General features: G+C 40.7%; 2 protein-coding genes and 2 long non-coding RNA genes across 13 annotated transcripts; 2 read left to right on the forward strand and 2 right to left on the reverse strand.

Annotated features, from left to right (window-relative positions):
- Positions 1–959: 959 nt before the first annotated feature.
- Positions 960–4,144, reverse strand: LOC114865602 (CMP-N-acetylneuraminate-beta-galactosamide-alpha-2,3-sialyltransferase 1-like). Of its 2 annotated transcripts, XM_029166862.3 has the most exons (7): positions 3,929–4,144; positions 3,743–3,821; positions 3,104–3,300; positions 2,822–2,989; positions 2,284–2,329; positions 2,093–2,212; positions 960–1,168 (listed from the first exon to the last, which is right to left on the reverse strand). In XM_029166862.3, the coding sequence occupies exons 1-7, from the start codon at positions 3,994–3,996 to the stop codon at positions 1,001–1,003; spliced, it is 846 nt and encodes a 281-aa protein (XP_029022695.1). In that variant the 5' UTR covers positions 3,997–4,144; the 3' UTR covers positions 960–1,000. The 2 variants fall into 2 exon arrangements, with proteins under 2 accessions (XP_029022695.1, XP_029022694.1); XM_029166861.3 differs by having other exon boundaries at positions 3,743–4,136.
- LOC114865603 (uncharacterized) lies at positions 1,168–3,759 on the forward strand. The gene is made up of 3 exons (XR_003787545.2): positions 1,168–1,494; positions 2,736–2,971; positions 3,180–3,759. It is a non-coding gene; the product is annotated as an uncharacterized LOC114865603 (long non-coding RNA).
- Positions 4,145–12,567: 8,423 nt separating the features above from the next.
- LOC114865942 (CMP-N-acetylneuraminate-beta-galactosamide-alpha-2,3-sialyltransferase 1-like) lies at positions 12,568–16,446 on the reverse strand. Of its 9 annotated transcripts, none has more exons than XM_029167492.3 (7): positions 16,306–16,446; positions 14,826–15,101; positions 14,536–14,732; positions 14,283–14,462; positions 13,690–13,735; positions 13,489–13,608; positions 12,568–13,363 (listed from the first exon to the last, which is right to left on the reverse strand). In XM_029167492.3, exons 2-7 carry the CDS (start codon positions 15,078–15,080, stop codon positions 13,187–13,189), a joined length of 975 nt encoding a protein of 324 aa, XP_029023325.1. In that variant the 5' UTR covers positions 15,081–15,101; positions 16,306–16,446; the 3' UTR covers positions 12,568–13,186. The 9 variants fall into 9 exon arrangements, with proteins under 9 accessions (XP_029023325.1, XP_029023319.1, XP_029023323.1 ...); XM_029167486.3 differs by having other exon boundaries at positions 16,310–16,439; XM_029167490.3 differs by having other exon boundaries at positions 14,826–15,104; positions 16,306–16,435.
- A 134-nt stretch (positions 16,447–16,580) lies between these two features.
- LOC129604846 (uncharacterized) lies at positions 16,581–19,850 on the forward strand. The gene is made up of 3 exons (XR_008696151.1): positions 16,581–17,172; positions 17,524–17,890; positions 18,166–19,850. It is a non-coding gene; the product is annotated as an uncharacterized LOC129604846 (long non-coding RNA).
- Positions 19,851–24,335: the final 4,485 nt, after the last annotated feature.

The raw sequence follows: 24,335 nt of genomic DNA on the forward strand, positions 1-24,335 counted from the left end.
TGAGGTGTTTGAGTTCGCGTCTCTGATCTTAGACCAGCGCTGTTTGAGGGTAGGGATGGAGTCTACTTGCCCATTCATGAATATTCAGTTTACACTCGGCGAACATTTAACATTGACATTTAACATTTACATTTAACATTTAACATTTACATTTAACATTTACATTTAACATTTAACATTTAGACTTTTGCACATTTAACTAAATGTGAGAAAACATGTTGTGTCATTTAGTTAAATGTGAGAAAACTAGTTATAGGTGCTCCTTTTACATTTGGCACCCCATAGTATAGCACGGTTACAGGAGTTATCAGGTCACATACGTAAAAGTAGAGCCCGATGTGAACTTTACGGGAAAGCATCTTTCTGGCACTATGACTGCATTCCTCTCACGTCCCCTGTCATAATTCGTTCACTTCAAAGAAGGTATGTTGCTGTGTCTGCGTCCGTTGTCCCTGTTGTGTGTTCCTGGGACCGATGCCAAAAACACCTGGAGGCACAAGAACACACACCAGGGACAGCGTGTTCAGACATGTAACTGAGTCAGTCTCCAAACTCTCAGGACAGGCAGTTTGTTTTACCATGGGAAGCGCCTCCATTGAAGTGTTTAAGCCACTCTTTGAATTCATAATGGTTTACTTAACACTGCTATAATGTTTAGTTGTATTTTTGTGTCATAAACAAACATGAAAAAATTAGAACAAAGGCTGAATTACTGTGTATACACAAATGACACTGGCTAAACCTGAAATGGTCCTTATTTATGGAGGTTTCTCAAGTTGTTGTCACTACAACAAACGTGGCAAAGCAGGAAATATCACCTGACTGACAAGAATGTATAAAATGATACCAAGGCATTCGAATACGAGTTGACAGTTTCGTTAAAACTGCAATCAAGTTGAAATGTAACACAACAACAATGGGATAATACAGTATTTGAACACACAGTGAACACAGTGACATTACTTTCATGTTTTAATAACCATAACCACGGTAACAGAAGTCACTGTCCTTTATATAAAGTGATTTTCTGCATCCTGTGTAACAGCCGGATGACTTCGTATTCGACGCTGCCAGGATGAGGGCCAGTTCTCAGGCGTTTGTTCCTGAGCTTTTCAAAATAGTGGCTCCAGTTTCCATCGCTGTCTGCTCCAAAGCCAAACACGCTTACCTGGGAAAACAATACAATCACACCACCACAAAAAGTGCTAGATAGAAAAAACAAACACAATTTGATGTTGACGGAATGGGAACCTGTGGCAATCAGCCTTCGCGCCACTAGGGGCGCTCCTGTCTTTTCTGTGTGGGTCATTCCCTCAGTTCATTTCCTGTGCTCTGTAATTAGTTGATTAGTTGCTCCACCTGTTTGTAGTATTTGAGTCATGCCTTTTGTTTCATACTTTGCTGGTGTGAACGTGGTCGTAGGCTTGCACGCTACGCCAATGTCACTTGTGGAGTTTTTTTTTCCTTTGGATGTCCTGTGTTTTTGTCTCTGAGGTTTGTACCGTGTCGTCCATGTTTGTTTGTTTGCCCGTTAGGAACAGAGCATGTTTAAGTGTAGCCTGTAGGAGTCAGTGCTTGTTGGTTGCCTCGAGTTGCTGTCTTGTGTCTCCTTGTTCAGACTTTATGTTGCCCGTAAGAAACAAAGGATAGTTTATAATACTCGTTCCTGCTAAGCAGTGATTTTAAGTTCAGTTTTAGTTCTGAGCTTGGTTCTGCCTCAGGCAGTGAATTCATGATTTTCCACCTGTGTTTATATTTCCTGGTAGCAGTGAGTTTATGTTCGGGTTTGTATGTTTAATAAATCATTTTACGTTAAACTACTCCTGTATTGGGTCGTGCTTCCCTCTTTTCCCCTGCGACCTGTTCAGCGGATGCAGTCAGGTGAGCGTAAAGGTTTAAGAGTAAACTGAGTGTTTTAGGTAACGCGATGAGGTACGTGGGCCGTAGCGCCATAACCCTCCGCTCTGTCACAAGCGTCCTGTTCAGGTCGGTACAGAGCAGTAACTCCCCGCTCGGCGTGGGCGTTTCTTCCTTCCTCTCCTGGCCCCAGTTCCCTGTCAAGTTTGTTTGGGGAGTTTGTAACACAACCCACCTCATCACAAAGCTGCAGGCTGAGAACCAAGGCCAGAAAACCGGTGGACGGGTATTTGCCGTTGTTTGCCAGCCACCTTTTATGAACATATTTCATGAAGGCTGGATTGAGGATCATCACCTGTCAATCAAATTGAAAGCTTAATGTGACATGTAACGTTCATTCTGCAGCAAATGCACATTGCCACCCACCAGATCTTTGTTTGCCATCATCTGTCTGTTATTGTCACTTTTCATCCTGTGGAAACACAATATTCTTAACATAGTTTACATTCACTCATTTTATATATATTTTTAGATTCTCAGTGGAAAATATTTAGACTTCACCCCATCTCAGTTGCATCAGCTACTGTACTTTCCAACATTAGATTAAATATAACAACACAATATAATGTAAATACAATATACTTAAGATGGCAAAAAAACAACCAAACAACACAAGCACACTTTCTTACACTGTTTTGCATGACTTACATTCATTTGCTGTGAAAAATTAATGATTAATTTAGCTTGATTAATAACAATTGGTCAAATAAAGTCAGTGCCCTGTAAATGGAGGCAATCATAGTGATCAACCCACCCACTAAAATGAAAACCCAATTCTGTAATAGCTCATTTCAGTCTTTCACCTGTTTTTCTTATAGGAGAAACTCTTACTGAAGACACCAACCAAAACTACTAAGTCTACTACAGGTCAAGACACATCTACAGAGAACAGTTGCTCACCCACCCTGGATCAAACATCTGGAGAAGCCAAAGTAAATCTTTGATCTTGAATGGAAAGAGCACAAGATGAGTGTTGTTGTCTAGAGGAACAGCGCTTTCTGGATACATGACGTGATGAGTGGTTTTGGCCCCGACATCTGATTCGTAGCCTTTGGTACGACCACCGTTCATCCTGCAACACGCATTTAGTAAACTACTGTAGTTATGTTTTAAAAAGCAAAGGATATTGGACTCATACTTTGTACAATAGTAATGTTTATGCACTTAGAACATGTGGAAGATTTACCGTATGACAATGTGATGTAAATCTATCAGATGTCCATATTGCGACCCATTCAAATTAACAGAGTTCCCCACTACAGCACAAGTCCTGCAGAGGTCTGGACTGGACTCTACAACATCTGGAACGGGAGGGAAAACCTCAAACAGGTCATCCACCGTTGAGTTGAAGAAGGTGAAGTTGTGACGTTCTGATTGAAGATGCTGTTAATGTCATACAGACACAAACAGGACACCATCATCGTCCAACACGTTAATAACATGACACACTTGTGTTCTCATATCTTTTTATGAGATCCTATATTTTCTCATGATATGTTTTGTTGAAAGCATGTTTTGGGATGTGGGTAGTGAAGTGGGCATAGGTGGCCTGTTTCGCTAGATTAGCTTCTACTACGTGAATAGTTTTGAAGTGACAGAAAGGAAGATAATCTATATTTCATTATTTGTTTTAAAACACTGTTTCGAATGGAGAATTCTTTTCAAAGCTACTTGTGCTAAGAGGAATGAAATACATGAAGTAAAAATTTGAAAAAACTGTGGTACAATTTAATATAATATTATTAATCACAACAATGACATTTAGGGAAAGATAAAGAATGTGAGAGAACACATTTTGACCCCTTTAAAATAAATTCACACTTACCGTCCACCAGTTGAAAACATCCTCTGAGGTTTTATTCATCGTTGACAGAAAAGGTTTAGGAGCTTCATTGAGAAGAGTCCTAAACCATGAAGCACCTTCAATTAGACATTTGTTACAGCCGCAAAGACTTGACCTCCAGAGGAAATATAAAGAAGCATTCCGCCAAGTTGTGACGCCCAAACCAACCGCAGCCATGCACAGGGCAAAGAGGAGAACCCTGCTTCTGGAAAGTCCTGAAAACATCTCTGCGGCATGAGTGGGAAGAGATCCAATCTGTGGATGGCGTGAGACGTAATGTAAAACGATTAAATTAACTGAGTCATTTAATTAATTAATTACAAAGAACATAGTCATCTCCAAACACTGAATATAGGCTAGTAACTGATAAATATGGAACAAAGACACTGGGAAATAAGGAAATGGAACAGTTACAACTGGAAAATAACACATTGATTCAATACAGGAGGCGGCGTTATATTAAGATCATATAATATATAAACTTAATACTAAGGAATTTATTTCTATACTATCTACAGCTAACATTTTACTATTTGTATCAGTGACTGACAGAAAAATATCATAACAATTAAGATTTAATATTTATCAAAAAATGGAAAAACTAATAAAGGGAAACGTGGTAATGATATGGAACTCACCTCGATGAAGCAGGAGAACGAATAATTGCTTACAACCTGTCAGCATTGAGAAGAGAGGTGGGACCGGGAGGAAGGAGCACAGTGAGGCGTGAAAAGACCTGGAGCATCTCACAGCAACTAGACTCTAGTTCTGTTGGTGTTTTCATGCTACAGAGACACCTGATGCTGCAGTTCTGACTTTTTTCTAGTTGCAGTAGGCTCCGTATAAGGTCCTGATATTGTAATTCCATTACAGTATCAGGACCCATTGATGGTATGATTGTAATTATATGTTATGTTATGGGCATTATTTTTAATACACTATATACACTTAATACTAAAAGCATTAGCATTTAGCTAAAGGTACAAGTCATGTACAACATCGACGTGATAAAGTCGAGAGACAGGGGTCGGGGCACAGATTGAAGCCGTGCTGGCTGTTTTTTTGTTTGTTTGTGTTTCTTATGTTCTTGTCACTACTGGCACCATGTGGAGGATCACACAGCCCATCTCATGATACCAGGAGACCAGTGTGTGATGGATCGGCTGGGCAGAAGCCTCTCTGCCACAGTGACCTCCACTAGGCTAACTGTGTGTGTATGTTTCCAACGTACATGTAACTGCCAGAAACAGACTCCATGAGGGTAACATGAGGGCCACGCGTCCTCTGGTATGTGTATATGCACACAAACAACAGAATAATATTGTATTATTATTTATTAATAACAATAACTATTGTCTGAAGGTTGAGTCATGTCAAAATGGATTTCTTATTTTGAGTAGAAACGTTTCACCACCAATCCAGGTTTCTTTTTCAGTCTGAAGGAAGTTGGCTGAAGGCCACACATTCATCCTTCAGTGAGGTTTCTCCTCCAGCCTGTAACAATGAACTTGTAAGACCATAGGGAATATGAAGGGACATCACTGAAAAGGGCAGACTACAAGAACCACCCAAGATTCAGGGTGCTTTCACACCTAAATTTGTTTGCTTTGGTCCGAATCAGTTGGTGAGTTTGTAATCTTGTAGCATTTTATCATTGGTTTACCACTTCACGCAAATCCTGCAGTTTGAAAATGAAGCACAGTTACAACTGGAAAATAACACATTGATTCAATACAGGAGGCGGCGTTATATTACGATCATGTGATTTGCTGCCTTTTGTCCCGTTTTGGTTCTATTACGGCCGTCAGTTACATTTGAGTTTGATTAAATCAAACTAAATCCGGTAGGTGTAAAAGCAACCTAAAACAGAAACTACTGCTCCCGGAACCTTACAGCAAGAGAGCGAGCCAGGGTTGACAAGAATGACAGGTCCACAGCAGATCTGAAAGACAAATGGCTGAAGAATCTCTACGGCTGGGAACTTTCCCAATTTGAGAAGGAGGTTCTTGCCAAAGGACTCAACTTTGCCCTCACATCTGAAGAACTACAACTTAACGTCTCTGCAGCCCTGACCAGCGCTCAGCCACCACAATCCAACCTCACCAAAGAGGATGAAACCATGGCCATGCTGCCAGCAGACAAAGATGTACAGTCGTTCCGAACACCACAGATTACCACCAGAAGGTCAATTCACATTTAGAGGACCAACACACCTTTAAACAATGAAAAGAGAACCCACGCACAAAACCTGAAGACTTTGCAACCAAAGGCTGTGACTGGTCATGGATGAAACCATGGTATAGTTTGATGTAACGTCACACACCAGCACACCAGTGATGCCCTAACAACTGAGGAGGACAGCTCTTTCAGCACCAGAACCAAACTCAACCCAGACCAAATATTCACTACTGGATCTGTGCTTTAACAACACATATTTTAGCTACAGAGGAGACTTTTACACATTTTGCTGTTAAATTACATATAAAATTGTATTTCTGTAATTCTGAAATGCAGTACATTGCTGTAAATCTTTTTGAAATATCTTTTCCCAGTTTTCTACAGTATACACATATATAATACTTTGAGAAGAGAAAACAGTACTTTACAATATTTGGGAATACAAGCAACTAGTGAGCCCACATGCTTGAGACAACCATCCAGTTTGAATTTTCACCATATTCATCCGTCAGTTTAATAGGTAAGTTTAACAGGTAAAGTACATGACATTTTCAAACAGGTCATATTATCCATGACAAGTGTAGATCTTTACAATTGCCAAATGATGTCAGGATCTGCTAGATGCTGGACCCACATGCACGGCTCAGACACACTAGGCGAAGGTAAATGAGGTTTTATTTCCGGAGATAACGTTCAGATAATGCAGAGGAACACACAGGTTGTTCATACAGCGCAATGCAAAGGATCAGGCAGGCTCGGTGTCGGGGACAGGCAAGGTTCATAAACAAAAGCTCAGGTTTACAGTACCGTTCTGGCAGAGGCAGTGTCGTCAAATTAGTAAGCAAGGCCGTTATCAAACAGGATCAAAAGCCAAGGCGTACAAAACAGACAAGGGCTAGACAGGATCGGCGTCGGTGATCAAAAACAAGGTTCACGATAACAAAGCTGGACTAGGATATCGCTGGAATGTGGTGAATGTCACGCAACAATCTGGCAAGGTACTGGGGTGAGAGGTGGTGCTTAAATACAAGGTGAACTGATTACTGATGAAGTGCAGGTGTGGATAATGACCGGGTGAAGCAGGGAACAGCTGTGACATGACGTAAACAGGAAGTCCTTTCAGAATAGTCGCGGAAAAGAAACCAAGACGTGTACAGTAGATGTGTCTTGACCTGCCCCCCCAGGGCGTCTGCCACGGCGCCCATGGGGAGCCCCTCGGCCCCCCGACCAGGGCGGGTGGAGGGTGGTTCAGGAGGAGGGACGAAACACAAAACACAACAAGATCATAACACAGGGCATGAATTGCAGAGTCAGGAATGGGAACTAGAATGACGTCCTCCGTGGAGCCGACAGGAACACGAACGACCTCTCCAGGGCCAACAGGAACTAGAACGGCATCCTCCGTGGAGCCGACAGGAACTAGAACGGCATCCTCCGTGGAGCCGACAGGAACACGAACGACGTCCTCCGTGGAGCCGACAGGAACAGGAACTAGAACGGCATCCTTCGTGGAGCCGACAGGAACACGAACGGCGTCCTCCGTGGAGCCGACAGGAACAGGAACTAGAACGGCGTCCTCCGTGGAGCCGACAGGAACAAGAACTAGAACGGCGCCCTCAGTGGAGTCAACAGGAACTAGAACGGCGCCCTCAGTAGGGCCGACAGGAACTGCGGCTGGAACGACCCAGTCGGGCCCGACAAGGACCAGACTGGTCTTTCCTGGACCAGCGGTGGACAACACAATCGCCTCCCTAGGACTGACAGGGACAGGGATGGTCACTGCTACCAGGTAGGCAGGGCTTCTTGCGGTCTCCTCTCTGGAGCCGGCAGGGCTGCTTGCGGTCTCCTCTCTGGAGCCGGCAGGGCTGCTTACGACCTTTGAGCTTGACGGGACGGGCGCTGAACCCGACTGGGCTAGAGCCAGGCTCGACCGGCGTGTTGTGCCACCTGGCTGGGGCAAGACTGGAGCGTGAGCGTGACGTGATTTGACTGGAGCGCAACGTGACCGGGCTGGAGCCTGAACGCGACATGACCGGGCTGGAGCCTAAACGCGACATGACCGGGCTGGAGCCTGAGCAGAGCGCGACCGGGCTGGAGCCTGAGCAGAGCACGGCTGAACTGGGGCCTGAGCGGAGCACGGCTGAACTGGGACCAGGGAACAGCTGTGACATGACGTAAACAGGAAGTCCTTCCAGAATAGTAGCGGAAGTGAAACCAAGACGTGACAAATGATATAAGTTTTAGGCAGGGGTGTCCACATTTCAAAGACAAAAGCACTGTACAGACATTGCCTGTTCTGCATACACTGAAAAAAAAATCTGTTGGATTAACTTAATTCAATAATGGACATTGGTTGCACATAAAATTTTTGTTTTGACAGAATGTCCGAATTAAGTTAAATTAACATCAACTGTTTGTGTTCAATCAAAACAATTGCTTTGTGCTGATACTAATGTACTAAAACATTTTTCTGTAATTTAAATTGAACATGTTGATGATGTTACTTCAGCACAAGTCACTTTATTCCAACATAATCGAATTCCTTTTATACCATTATGTAATTACTTTAGCTCAACATGATATTTTTAATTATCAAGTGTGCATTCATAATATACTGTAATATGAAAATGAATCTTATGACATGTACAGTTTTAACAACGCATTTTATTTTTGTCTACACTTATGACCACATACTGTAGAACAGTAAGGTGTAATCCAGAAGGATTACACCTTACTCTTGTCCCTTCACCGATGCAGCTGTGTTGCTTTTTCTAATAATAATCCTAATAGGATCCTAATAATCCTCCTTTGCCAGCATTTAAACCTCCAACTCCGCCACTGAAATATGCTGCCCTTTTATTGTCGCTTCGATTTTCCATGGTGACTCGTGAATTTGGTGATCCATTGACAATGTCTTTATATATAAGCCGTGCACGTGCGTTAACTCTGGGTTACCGACAGGAGGTAGATTAACTAACTCTTATCAGGTGTTTTGGAACCGACATACTCGGTGAGAAGTTTCTGGTTCAATCAAGCGAGAGTTCAGGGTTTAGCAGGAGGTTAATCAACCCTGCTTTCTGGACACCCCAGGTGGAATAGTCTGAAGTAATGTCAATTTAATTTCTTCTTTTCAGTAGAAGCCTTTCGCCACCAATCCAGGTTTCTTTTTTAGTCTGAAGTAAGTCACCTGAAGGCCACACATTTATCCTTGAGTGAGGTTTCCCCTCCCACCTGTAATGATGGGCTCATTATGAGAACAAAGGGCTGAGGGTAATGAGTAGGTGTGAATGCTCAGCTGCTCTCTCTAGGTGTGAACGCTCAAGCTCCTCCTTCATCAGTTCTGAGCACTCTTCACTGCACTGGACTGCATAAACCATGTTGTTTCGGTGTCTGATCCTTTGGGTGAACGGGTTTCTGTCTGAGTGTATTAGTGGGTTTGAAATAAACGGTAAATGCGGTAGTTGCCAAAAATACTTTTCAGCTTTACTGAAACGCCGCTTATGTAAAAATTACCATGTTCCTCCACTGATCCTTGGTCTCACAACATGTTGAATGGAGGTGTTTATTTGTCACCTGAACTCACATACGAAGTCACCTGTATCAGGCCAATGTGGAAAAAACCTAGTTAATATTGTCACAACATTACTTTTGTTAACGCCACAAGGAAATACACTGTTGGCACCTCGCCAAGAGGACCATTACTGGAATTATTGTACTAACCAGAGTGAGCACCAAAGCCACACAGGTCCGTAAACACTGGACAGAAGGACCTTTTCACACATAAACTATATATTCAAAGTCACATAATCATTAGGCAAAAATGTTTAGACTCAGACATCCTGGTAAGGACATAGACTTAAAATGCAACTGTAAAAATCTAATCTTGTTATAGTTTTTACCATTCGATTAAACCCCAGTCATACAGCAACACATACCAGTCAGAGTTATTATATAACAGCTGAGTCAAAGTTCCCTTGTGATTATGCGACAACGTTGAGGCAACATTATAATTATGGTTGAATAGTCAATGGATTATATTTAGATTTTGAAAGGTGAATCAACGTTGATGGGCATGGGGTGCCATATGTAAAAGGAGCACCTATAACTAGTTTTCTCACATTTAACTAAATGACACAACATGTTTTCTCACATTTAGTTAAATATGCAAAAGTCTAAATATAAATTTAAATGTTAAATGTAAATGTTACATGTAAATGTAAATGATAAATGTGAATGTTAAATGTAAATGTAAATGTTAAATGTAAAAGTTAAATGATCGAACTGAATATTTAAGTAGACTCCACCCCCTATGATCCTAGATCATCCCACTCAAACACCTCAAACAGTACGCATAGCTCCGCCCACATCTGACTCTGGATTGGTGGACGACAATACTGGAGAGAAACCTGAAGTTGAAGCCATCATGGCCGTCAGCTCCGACTCCCTCCCGTTAGCGGAGATTGAATAGGCTTTAATGGCAGGTGCAATAGCAACCTTTACATTTATGGGAAGTTGAGTAGGTTTGAATAGAATATTTCTGTGGCGTCGGTGCAGAATTAGTTGGCTTACTATACTAGCTAGCCGAAGTTATGTCCACGCTATAAACGAAAGTTTCCAGGTCAGATGTGGGCGGGGCTTGCACGCACTGTTTGAGGTGTTTGAGTTGCATGTCTGATCTGAGACCAGCGCTGTTTGAGGGTAGGGGTGGGGTCTTCTTGCACATTCAGTCTTGCACTCGGTGATCATTTACCATTTACATTTAACATTTAACATTTACATTTAACATTCACATTTAACAATTAACATTTAACAATTAACATTTAACAATTAACATTTACATTTAGACTTTTGCACATTTAACTACATGTGAGAAAACATGTTGTGTCATTTAGGTAAATGTGAGAAAACTAGTTATAGGTGCTCCTTTTACATTCAGCACCCCATAGATGGGGCAACGTTTTTCAATGTTGCATTATAGTCAGGCAGGTGTCGGAGCCGATGGAGAGGGGGAGGAGGCAGAGATGTTGTCAGAGGCTTAATTCGTTAGCTGCTGTAGGTGGATCTAAACGAGTGAAATAAATAGTGTTGATACTGACTGGTCAGGTAGGATGATGGTGGACGCTCTGGTGTCCATTTGCCGCCTGGTTGATGAGTAATGCTTGTTGCTCCTTATTTTCTTTTGTCATCCACCAAAATCCACCAATGTCCACCGTCAAACTACAACATATACGTAACCCCCTAAGCATTTTTTATAAGAAAAAAAACACAAGCACATAAATTAATGAACGACAGGAAACAAAAGTAAAATAATGATACCTCACTGGCTGCACACACACAAAAGGGAATGGAAACCTCAAATACATCAAAACATGCACTATGTAACTTTAGCATCTTGTCTTATACTGCTGCTTTCTTTCACATGCCTACTGTACCTTTATGCACCAATAAAATATGTTTGGACAGAACACACAAAATTGTGTTCCGGACCAGCATTGAACATTAAATAAATACAGACACAATAAATATGCAAATAAAAGATAACATTTAAGTTAGGTAAATGTAGCATCACCAATAATGCAACTTGATATTCAAACTGATAATAAGTAAACATAAATTAAACTAACTTACCATAAAAATCCCACATGTACAACAAGTTAGCACCATTACAAACAAGAACCAAACTTGTAAAACGCATGACACCACAAATGAACAAACAGGGCAAACAATGGATGAAACAGCGCCACCTGGCTGCTGGAAGACAAAGTGGAACAGAAACACTTAAAGTTCTATTTTTGTTCCATCACCACTCAACCACTTTGGTGCATAAGTGTTCATTGTTTTCCATACATTTGATGATGTAGTATCATAAGTTGTGATGACAGCATCTGAGGATAAACATCAAAACACACATTTAGATAATTTTCATAAATTTTGCATATTTAAACCAATGTAATAAAATTTTGTTAAGGACACTTAAGTTCAAACATAAACATGGACTAACAGTCTACTAATTTGTTTAAATTATTTTGACTTACCTTTTAAAATAGCTGCTACGTGCTCTTTCCAAAACAGTTGCTTCTTCTCAGTCTTCTCTGCTGGAGCACACACTTTCCCATCACCGTTTGGGTGACATTGACATTATGAGAACCACATACAATCTATGAAGAGAACTCAACAAAACTTTTAAAAATAAAATGCGTGTTGACCAAATTTTTATTTAAAAAATTACATGATTAAATAAAATATTATTTTAAATAATTATTTACATGTACATTAAATGAAGTCTGGTTAATAATATATGTTGAAGACAATTTGTCTTTTTAATATTTTTTAAATTTTAAATTTTTTTTGCCTTTTTACAACCATTAGGTACGGTATTTTGTCAACTTTTTACAATTGTTAGCATCAAACGTGGTTTCAACAATTCCTCAATGTCAAAGAAACAACTGACATTATTTAAACCCTATTTCAATGTTGATATATCAGTATTTGGTCAACCTTTTTACAACCATTAGCATTAAATGTTGTTTCAATGTTACGTCAACGTTACATCGACGACTGACATTGTTTCAACCATATTTTAACGTTAAAGGTTGTTTGTGTGCTCACTGGGTTAATGAACAGCATGACAGCGTGGAGAGCTTTATTTATTGTTCCCACAAGGACGCTGGTACAGAGGACGAGAGCAGGAGATAAATGAAAACACAACCTAGGGAAATAAATAAACACAAATAATGCAGAGGTTCAGGTGAATGAATCAGTGTGCTGAGGGGTGATTCACTGTGTCCAGTTATCTGAAGCAGCCAAAGACGCAGACCCAGTTCAGATCAGTACTCGCTCACATTGCTCCAAATTCATCACAAAGCATTGAATAAAACAAAAAAGTTTTATGAGTAAAGTCAGCTACAATGTACTTTACTACCTAAACATTTTTTTATTTCACATAAATAGTTTATTTTACTAATACACTCATAAATTGAAGATTTTAGCAGCACAGTTAATAATTTTTACAGTATATAAAAATGAACACACAGTTTTGATCAGGACTAATAGCAACAAAGCACCTTCACATTTGAACACTGAATTCCAGTTCTTGTTCAGTGATTTGGAACAATGCAGTTTCTTCCTGTTCATGTACTGTAAGATCACACTCTGTCTCACGTCCTTGACTGAATCCAAAAGATAAACAAAACTTAAATAAATATGTCACATTCATTTTGCGCAGATCTTAACAGTTTGTGACATGGGTCACAAATTGTGCCTCCCGGAAAAGAAAGTGATTTTTCGCTTGCGTGCCAGCTTCCCGATCACTTCGTACTCGTGGAGTCCAGGATGAACTCCAGTTTTAAGGGTTTTGCTTGTGAGCTTCTCAAAATAGTGACTCCAGTTTCCGTCTTTGTCCGCTCCGTAACCGAACACATCAACCTTTGGACCAAAAAAGTACATAGGGCATGTGATTAGACCCTCAAACAACCCAAACCTACTGTAAGCTCACCACCCCACAAGGACTATTAATAACTTACAATAACACTGGGCACAGTTGATCTTACCTCGCCACATATATGTAGGGCAAGAATCAGAGTTATGAATCCGGTGGACGGATACTTTCCCTTCATGTCCAGCCACGATTCATGGACGTACTTCATAAAAGTTGGATTCAGCACCATTACCTGGTGGATTAGAATCATCTACTGTATCATTATCTACAGCCAGTTTAATAATGCTTTGCAATGAAAATAAATACCACTCACCAAATCCTTGTTGCCAGTCATTACAGATTTGAGTGATCCATATTTTCTGTGGGAGATAAAGTGAAATCTAAAACTGAACATTCACAAGATTAAAAGAAAATATTTTGTTTACAATCAGTAAAGTGACAAAATGTTGTTATGAGGGCGTGTGGAATGTTCATGGGTTGGATAAAAAACCCTAAACAAATAAACAGGGACACATTCGTGACAGGCGTTTGACGCCCTTTTCATGCTGGCAGCGTAATAACTGAACCGACTTGTTCCTCCCATGATGATAAGCACAGACTCCCTGCGCCATCCAACAAAGCAAATGGCTGATACAAGCAAATCCCATCAGCTGAGATCAAACACTACCAGGTCATTACGTTTAGCTTGTGAATGATTTAATTTGTGTTTATTCAGTGCTTATGGACTGAGGCAACTAAAGTTTGTTGGCAAAACCATAACATCAATAATGTCAACTACTATTGCACTGACCTATTGTTTTCATTGGCAATTATATCATCCTCCAATCACTGGTCTGACTAATTTTCTTACTGATTAGCGTGATTGTAAACATGTTGACAGCTCAATACCACAGGGTAGCGACTAACTTTCCAGGAAATCTCGCAGTGAAGACTCTGATGAGCCACTCAAGGTCCCTGAGCTTGAATGGGAACAGGATGAGGTGAGTGGTGTCGTCCAAGTCCATAGAACTCTCTGGATACATAACGCGGTGAGTGGTTCTGTTCCCAACATCGGCTTCAAAGCCTTTCGTTGGGCCGTAGTTGATTCTAAAGGGCACAGAACTTCTTAACAAAAGGTTGATGTCCAATCTACAGTATAATGATCCAGACATTTCTCTACCTTATGATGACATCATGGTGATCTATCAGGCGGCCGTAGCCCGATCCCTTTAGATTTATCGAGTTCCCCACTACGGCACATGTTCTGCATCGTTCTGGTCGGGGTTCTAAGACATGTGGATTTGGTGGAAAGATCTGAAACAGGGCGTTCACTGTGTTTTTGAATTTAAGAAAGCTGCACCGTTCTCCCTGTAGGAGCTGAAACAGATTGGTATTAAATATAAATGATGTTACTCCGTAAGTGAAGTGAAGTGATTTGCATTTCACTTTCTGCAGATAGAGAAAACTCACCCTCCACCAGCTGAACGCAGCCGCAGACAGACTGAAGTGCTCTGACAAAAACGGGTCCTCAGACTCATTGAAGCGTTTCATGAACCAAGTGTCATTCTCTGACAAACATTTCCCACAGGAGCACGGGTCCACGTACGTTGGCTGGAAGGTGGATTTTAATTGCACCTTTGAATCGGTCTCCATCAAAAACACTCCAATGGCGGTGACACACATCAGGATCACAAACAAACTAACTGTCGGCTTCTTGCCGGCCATCGGATCCTCAGGATTAGGAATCTGCTTTAACAATGATAATAGCAAGAGAAACACATCAGTCATTAATTCATTAATGAAAGGTGAGTAAAGCACTTTGGCAGCAGACCGTGAATTCATCTGCACTGATACTTGTAAATGTAAATATAATCATAATAATTAGATCTAGTTTTTAAACATTTTTATCTTTACAAAATGACATTTTTTATACAATTGATATAATTAATATTTCTATTAAAATTGCTATAATTCTATATTGATATAATGACCAGTTTAATAATTGTTCTATTTATTTAGCAGATTTGGAAGATTAGTATATTATTATTATTAGTATCATAGTGAATATTTTATATTGTAACCACAAAAACACTGACTTAATTAATTGTTTATTTCAAGTTGTTTGTTTTATATGAACATCTGTGAACTGAACTCAGTGTGAACTCTTATTTTGGACTCTATTACTATTTAAAGCTACGTATGCGTCATAATGATCTACCTCCTAACGACATCGCAGAGTGAACTCATAACAATTATTTACCCTCATTTATACAAACAATTAATTAAAAGTAATTCATCGCGATATCACATTTATAGTGAATGAAGAGCAAAGTTCTTACGCCTATTAGTGTTAAATCCAAATAGACAGTGATGCTAAAAAAATCCAGTCCCTGCTCATCGAAACGTAACGAAAACGAGTGTCTCTCACCTGTTCGGAGAAAAGATTAGGCCCACGTCTAAACCAGTCACACCAACCTACCTACGTGTATATACTGCAAACACACGATGATGAAACAAGTGGTGAACTTCCCCCTCCCCCTCCCCCACAACCTTTCAGGTTGCATGCAAGGAAAAAAAATTCAGCAGTACAGACCAGCATCATAAGTTGAAGCAGATCCTGTAAAGATTCCTAACATGCAACAGTGTTTAATGTGTCATTTTAAAAGCTCACCCACAACAAAGGCTTGAATACTTATGACTCCACCAAATATATAATGAAAACGGAAAAATCTTTTTCTGGCTCTGCCAAAATAACAAAGGGCATGCCAGTGCAGACACGCAGCTTCTGGAATGACTTGCTTGCGTCACATCATTCAGAGAACAGCATGAGCGTCATTGTTCCCAATAAGGTTTATCATTCGACTTCTAGTCATAACTGTCAATGCAGCAACATTTTACAAAAGTAACACGAAGTGCTAGAAGTTAATAAGTTGACCTCCTTTCCATTTACCTACAGGACAGGGCATCCAACGCACTGAGGATGGTCTCAGGAAAGAAAAAATGCATGTGGTCGTTCCTCCGTGCAGTACGGCCGTCACGCCAGTCTGTTGTAAAAAGACTTTGAGATGACAGTATTCAATCACTATTCATTAATACATCATACATGTGCTGTGGGAGGGAGTTGGCTTAATACACAAACTGTGTATCAATCTGTCTATCAATCCAGGGTTTTCCTCAGATTACCACATTCATCTTGTTTAGCAGAAACCACACCTTCTAATTCCTGTCCGTGAGTAGTAAAGTGAGCTCATTATGTTCTCTTCTGTTAAAGAGAACAATCTGTGCTTTGTGTTGGTGCCAACCTCTTAATTTGAGTTTCATGTTCATACCTCCTTCTTTTTACATTCACAGCTTTTTATCAAAAAAAAAAAACAGCTCAGTCATCAGTGATAACCTTTTAAATGCACTTAACAACACACTCTTTCTTTCTGTCACAAGTCCCTCCATCTAATTTGCCTGCTCTAGCTTTGCCTTTGTTGTTTTTAGCTAAGTTCCTGTCCAGGGGTCGACCTGCCTGTCGACCTGTGTCCTTGTCCATGTAGAGTTTGCATGTTTCGTTACGATTGCTGGACTGGCTCCACCAGTTTTTCTGTGTCTCACTCCATGGCCACACACACGTCCTCATTTCCCCTCTGTTGGATCTATCAGCAATCACAACAACAATGACCCACACCACAGGGCTGGGTCATTGTTTCTGGAAACCACTTCAGGTCATGTGCTGTACATCTTGCTTTGTTTTTCAGGATCTTTTTGTTCTGTGCTATGTCATGTGCTAAGTCATGCTCATGCCAGGTTTGTTGTCGGTCCATGTCTGCCGGTAAGTCCTAATTAAGCCATTTATGTTGTTAATCACGTGTTTAGTGTAATGTAAGACATGCATTGGGTCCAGTCTGCTACCTCCATAGCGCCACAGTTCTAATGTTAAATTCCCCCCATTTTATTCCTACATGACATGTTCCTCGTTGTGTCTGTGTTGTTGATTCCGGCTTCAAACACAGTTGCCTGGTGTGAATTTTAGTTTTTACCCTGCGTAAAAGTCTTTGACCTGTTTCAAGGTTGCCAAAGGGCGAAATGTTTTTGTGTAAAAAAATTTGTTTTCGTTCTAAAGTCAGGATGTTAATTTTTATTTATATATATATAATTTTAACTCCCTTCTCACCCCACTCAGGTGGTCTCATCCACTTTCCAAGCTCGGGTCCTCTACCAGAGGCCAGGGAGCTTAAGGGTTCTTTTCTGGACTGAGATGTCGGATGATTTTCCAGGGATCTGTTGTAGCCGATCACCACAAGTACCACTGTGGCCTTCACCTTCCAAGCCTTCTCCAGTTCTTCTCAGAGCCCTTGGTATTTCTCTAGTTTCTCATGTTCCTTTTTTCTGATGTTGCCATCGCTTGGTATTGCCACATCCACCACTATGGCTCCTCTGTTCTTTGTCCACCACCACAATGTCTGGTTGGTTCGCCATTACCATTCTGTCAGTCTGGATCTGGAAGTCCCACAGGATCTTGGTTCGCTCGTTCTCTACCACCTTGGGAGGTGTGTCCCACTTTGACCTTGGGGTTTCAAGTCTATACTCTGTGCAGATGTTCCTGTATACTATGCCATAGTATACAGTATACAGTATAGTATACAGTATAATCTATTATATATTATTTTTGAGTCAATTAAATAGAAAACGAATTTCGATGTTTGAGATGTAATCATTTTGTGGCTCCATCAGCAGCAGTTAAGTGTTATGGAGTTAATCACATTCTTTAACTGCTGTCTCGGCACCAGCGTCGTTGCCAACGTTTGTTCTACCTTTGTCCAAGAGGAGGCAGCATCTGCATCGAAACCCGCCACGCCTGGCTTTGGGCCGAGACAGGAACATGTGCCGCTCACCTGCAGGGACCGGCTCAACACGCTGGAATTAGTGCAGCCCAGGAGCATCCCACACACCTGAGGCGCATCACTACATACCAGTGGCGTGCTGTGACGCACTGACTTCTCCAGAGTCAGACTTAGCTCAATTTATTTACTTAAAACAGAACTTTGACTTAAAAAAATACCACAGGATTTACCACTGGACCTAACACACTTAGAATGGACATTAATAAAAAAAAGAGACTTTGCTTTCTGTTGCTACACATGACTTCTTCCTTATTTAGTTAACACAGGACTCGTACTTTTAGTTAACACAGGACTGCAAATCAACACAAGGCTTTGGCTTTACTTGACTTCTAAAAAAATCTAAGTAGGTGTCAGCAGTTATTTTTAGAAATCAGTAGCAGCCAAGCTCCTGTCGTCTTCCGTAGAGGCTATTTCCTGTCTTGCCTCCTTTCGAGTTTTCTTTGCGCGATCAAGGAAGTAATTATGTCAAACACACATCGATAAACGCATTAATGAGCTTGTAGCAATAAAAAATCTGCATTTTGATGGTGACAAGCTGTGAAACAGGAAGTGATCGCTCCACGTATTAACCCATGTAATGACGGCTCAAGAATGGGAGCTGGAGCCCTGGGCTGAGGCTCGGCTCATTGATGCCTCTTCTCGCGTTTCTCCCCAAATTAGGGCCGGAAATGCGCATTTTTAGCGATTTTACTTGTGTTGTGAAATGTTAAGAAATTTTGAAAAAATGTAGAGTAAATACATTTACACAGATCAGTGGACAGATATTGATTTCTATTTTATGTTATTACGAAATTCATATTATTGTATGTTGTCAGGCGAGGTGAGGCCCCGCCTCCCCTCCCTACCATGACCGCACGTCACTGCTACATACATGTACAGTAACTAAACTGGTGAAGCTGGCTGTTGTAATAGTGTCACATACAAGTCATCTTCAGTTTACTGTGAATAAGTTCTTAGTTGCCATTTTAACTGTGCATCATCAATGCGACTGGTATGTATTTTATTGCACAACAATAAAAACTAAGACACTTTTAGCGAAATGTGTTTGTGAGTGATGATATAAACTCACTTCATCCATCTTTGTTATGTTGCTCAGTTTTCATGATGAAGACATTTTCTTCGTTGACATGTGCATCGCTCCAAAAGCAAAGCGCAGCTTTGATCACCGTCCATAAAACCAAACCATTGCCTGAAATCGTGTCATGGTGAACTTGTTGATTGCTGCCCGTATTACTTGCTGCATTGTTATGGAGTCAAATTATAGTCAGATTAGATTTATGTGTGTTAACCGATCTAAGCGTGTGTTACCAAATTTGTACTTTTAGACTTAGTGGGGCTATACTATGCTTACACTTATAATTTGGGGTGCTAAAATTACGCGCAAACCGTGGCTAAATTTACAAGTAAAATATCGTGACCTTAAATTGTCTCCACACTCTGGCTAATGAGCAAAGTTGCTGCAGTCCTTTGACGTGGCACAGCGGATGCTGAAAGCTCCACAAGCAGCAACAAGCTAGTCCACTGACTGATGACTTTAATTATACTTAATGACCAGACAGGCATGACGGCTCATATTCATGTGTATGAAGTGTGACGTTACTCTTGTGATTTGCGGAGTCTACAAGTACAAATCCGGTTACGCACACGCACCGATCGGTTTACGCACGCACAGATCAGATTACGCACACACAGATTTAATCTCACTATAATTTGACTCCATACATTGTTCATTCCTTCTAATCCATTGTTAATTGTTCTGAGAATTACTTGGTTTTGTGTGCAGCGTGTGGTTATCCCTCTCAGGCATGGAGTTCACTCGAGTCCTCCTCCACTCCCCTTTGTTGACATGTTGGAGCTGTTGGAGGTTAGACACCACAGACGCCCAATGGCGTCTAGGTCTGAAGACGTGCTTGACCAGTCCATGACCTTCTCCCTCCAGTGACCAGTACAAGGGAGTGAAAGCAATGTCAACAAATTCACACATGTGGTCCCTGTTCACAACTGAGACTTTGTAACAATAAAGACATTTTTGTATTTCATTAGGCGTGTAACCACTTTTTGTATTCAGCAGTTTGAACATTAATGTCTGTGTGATGAAATATTTTAAGGGCACGGCAAATGTTCACCTTTATACAATGTGTAGAGTCATTACTTTACATTGGAGCAGAGTATCATTTCATTTAATTGTTCTCACATGATATAATAGAATATTTACAAACAATAAAGCGGTGCACTTATGAGAAATTACGACTGTATATAATTATAAGTTGTGTTTGAAGCATGTGATGCCAACAGTAACAGGTCAAACCTGATTCACAGGATTCCTCTCTGCACTGATTCTTTAAAGCATTCTCCTAAATAACATAACAGCAAGTGATGAAAGGAAGCGCTGACCTTCAGGAGGTTTGTATTTGGGGTCACCTTGGACATCAGTATTCAACGTGAAGACACTAATAGAAATGAGGAGGCCACGCTCAAGAGTCGAAGGGTGTTTCATTTTGGAGCGCTTGCCTTGGACTATGTCAGGTTCTGCTTGGCACAAGAACGTGCCAAACCTGTCCGGGTGTCTGCACAGCTTGTTACATGCCTATATTAATAATTTAGCCTGGAGAAAGAAAAAGGTTGTGATCAGCCACAGCCCTCACATCAGCTTGTATCACTGTAAAAGAAGCAGTTTAAGCCCTGAGTCAGCATTTGTTGAATACGATCCTGTGCAAGTGGGCACATTCTGACAAACCCCAGACGTCTAGTCCAGCGTCTCACACTAGGTTGGACCTAGATCTTTAGGAAGGCTGTACAATTGAAAATGATTGTAAATGAGCGAGTTCCAAAATATCTGGAGGAAACAGGCACTTTTTCATACTGAAAAAGCAGTAGATTTGCGTCTGTCTCTTTGTTTTTCCCCACAGAGCCGGTCCCTGAACTCAGAACCTTCAACAAATGCCACTATTCCCCAAGAAGCAAAAACATCTCAGGTCACCAATGACTGTAAGATTTGCGTCATCAAAAACTCTAAATACCTCAAACCTCAAAGCCTCTCTCTCTCTCGCCCTCTCTCTCTCTCTCTCTCTCTCTCTCTCTCTCTCCCTCTCTCTACGGCATACGTGACTTGTCACTGCCGTCGCCGACCCATCCCTACATACACCCACATTTCTGAAATAGCCTGCAAATATCTACCTTACATGCAAATGCCATCTGCCTGTAAATTTGCAAAATCCTGTTGCTAAAATGTTCGGCACGCCCAAGGCGTCGTTACACAACACATACATATATGTATGCATGTATGTGACCAAGCAAAGGAAAAAAATGAGGAAAACAAAGCAGCTTAAGTCCAGCGTTTAGAACAGGAGTTTACATGATGCTGATAAATGTAATGATGTATGTATAATGAGTAAATGTAAAGTACTGTACTTAAATTTAAATTTTCCTCTTGGTCCAAATTCACTCTTGGCCAAATCTTAGTTTCCAGAACTTAGCTGCCAGAACTGTTACGTTGCAGAACCTCCAGAACTAATGGATTTAACGCTCAAAAAGTGAATTTTAATTCAATAGTAAAAGTTTCATTTTAATTTCAACCGTCGCTGAACGTCGTGTGTTAAGGGCTGAGACGAGTGGGACCTGCCTGTTTGCACTTCACTTCCCTTGTTTGTCATTGTTCACACACGCTATGTGAAAACTGACAGACCTGTTATGCAGCATGGTGGCTTGAGCCCCTCAAGCGGAAAGTACTACCGTGTGGTACGTGGTGGGGTCAAAGGAGTTCTTAACATGAAATGTTGTCTCTAATCCCTTTCCCTTTCCCTTTAAACCTCGCTTTTAAACGTTTTAAAACGCTTCCTGGGAATTCTCATCAATCGAGAATCAGCTGTGTAAATTAGTGCAGATTCCTCCTGAATATAGTGAATATAAGGTCTGTGCTGCCAAAGGTGCTTCCAACAGTTATTTATTCATTGTTGCCTCTTCTAAAATCACTCATAACAAAGCAATGCAAGATCACACGCATTTATTTTTCATCATTTTTAAAATAATATGTGTTTGTTGTTTGTGACATTTTTCTTATTCCCGCTTCGTTCATTATCGCCAGCCAGGTTTGTCTCATGGCAAGCGCGTGAGGAATTTTGCCTTGTGACTATGGTGACACATGAGTTCAGCGGAATAATGAACTCTTTCGTTGCTTTGTTTGGAAGTTCTTGACCTTTACACAGAGCAGCAGCTGATTTGTTTTAGCTGCCTGTCGAAGCACAAACTGTCATGACCCACACTTCTCCTCTGGTCCGGGTGATTTGAGGGTTCGGCCAGATTCTCCTTCATCCGTAAATCCAGTGTAACATATTGTGTACATTACAGTAGGTGTTTACATTATATTGCTTCATTGCATATTCTTCGGCACTCAGTAGAATGCACATTCTGTACAGTAGATGTGTGTAGTGTGTAATTAAGTCGCGCTGCTTTTCTATTTGCATGTCTGTTTATTATCATGGCATAACCATAATAATGCAAACATCTCAGTGTGTGTCAATGTGCAGGCACTTTATTAAGTAGGTGCAAAGTCATCCTGACGGCTGCTAACGGATACAGCAACAGAGCGTTCTCAGATCTAGATGTTCACTTTCATTTTGTCGATCCCTGAGTCACGCAGAAAACAAACTCAGCATGTGACACTTGAAAAGCACAGTTTGATGTGTTAAGCATCAGATCACTGTAGGGGAAATAATACTGTAGATGGTGCTTACGCGTTTGATGCTAACTTGTTATTACACTAATAAAGATTCATCCTAAGAAGTACTGCATGTGTGTACGGAATTATAGTAAACCTAATTTTAGCCCAAGTAAATTGTGTAATCGTGTTCTTCCAGCATTATTCTGTGGATTTTACTAAACTATAACAAGGTTCATAAATACATCCAATACATCTACTCTAAGGGCTGTGTTTAAAAAAAAAACACAATTCCCATAGTTTTTATTTTCAGTTGTCAACACAGATGACTTGAAGGGACAAGACTAGAGTTGCAGACTAACAGGGAACTCGAGCCAGGCTCAAACCGGATCCTGAAGCCAGGCAGCAGATGAGTTGGAGGAACCCGAATGACCACGAACAGCGGTAAGTGTAAAAACCATCAGCATGTAAGTGACATCAAGTGAAAATCACTGCTTGTGCAGCATGAAGGTGACGGCAACCGTCACCTTGTGACACACAACAACAAGAAGCGTAAAGGACAGCGCAACATAAAAAATGAACCGACAAGAACTGCACACAAACAAGAAGCTTAAATCAAAACTACAACAGGTGACACTAATTATGCAGGAAAGGACATGACACATGACAACAGGCTAAGACTTATAGTTTTTATTGGTTGCTTTAATCTGTTTTTCATAACTAGGTTCCACTTATTTCCATCATCACTATTCCAGCAGTGCATCAGACACATGTAGAAAATGTATAAACCCGTTGTCATTGCACATTTTCTCCTCCCTTTTGCAAAACAGGTAACACTGGTGTCATTCAAACAGTCTAAATTCCATTGTTTTAGCTTTGGTGACCAAAGAGAAAACGTCTGTTCCTAAGTATTAGAAACCAGTAAGACCAGTATGGACTCACCATAGCACTTGTTTGACACACCTCCACAAAAATCTTTATTTTGCTATCAGTCTTCAGGCCTTAAAAATGGTGGTGGAGTATCAACACTGGCTGTGTCTCATCATCCAACAGATTTGACTGTATTTAGTTTACATGTATTTTCTGTAATATTTACAATATTTTAGTTTTCTGCCACAGTTTGAATTGAAGTCATAATTTCAATAAATCAAAGCATTTCATCTGGATCCAATTCTTTGCATTAAAGGTAAATTTGACATGAACTACAAAGACAACAAATAGCAACAGGGGCCAATGACGATCAATGAAGCCCTGATTCACACTGAGATCAGTGGTTTTATTTTACTGTTCACTGTGTTATGACTGATTGGACGTGTTCATGTACTTAGGTGCGGGTTGTATTGTTTCTAGGCAAAAGGAGTTTTTGTTTTGTATTTCCGGTGTTTCGATAGTTAGAGCCTTTAGCAAAGAGTGTCATTATGACATTGGAGTCCC

The sequence above is a fragment of the Betta splendens genome, chromosome 11 (assembly GCF_900634795.4).
Source record: "Betta splendens chromosome 11, fBetSpl5.4, whole genome shotgun sequence".
Lineage (NCBI taxonomy): Eukaryota > Metazoa > Chordata > Actinopteri > Anabantiformes > Osphronemidae > Betta > Betta splendens.

Excerpts from the sequence above, each read along its gene's own strand:
- LOC114865602 (XM_029166861.3), bottom strand. The coding sequence starts at position 3,985 with ATGTTTTCAGGACTTTCCAGAAGCAGGGTTCTCCTCTTTGCCCTGTGC. Across the intron at positions 2,330-2,821 it reads CTCCAGATGTTTGATCCAGG|GATGAAAAGTGACAATAACA; the intron begins GTGGGTGAGCAA and ends GTGTTTCCACAG. Across the intron at positions 1,169-2,092 it reads GCCTGCAGCTTTGTGATGAG|GTAAGCGTGTTTGGCTTTGG; the intron begins GTGGGTTGTGTT and ends TTGTTTTCCCAG.
- LOC114865942 (XM_029167485.3), bottom strand. Across the intron at positions 14,733-14,825 it reads CTGCGTTCAGCTGGTGGAGG|CTCCTACAGGGAGAACGGTG; the intron begins GTGAGTTTTCTC and ends AATCTGTTTCAG. Across the intron at positions 14,463-14,535 it reads CACCATGATGTCATCATAAG|AATCAACTACGGCCCAACGA; the intron begins GTAGAGAAATGT and ends TGTGCCCTTTAG.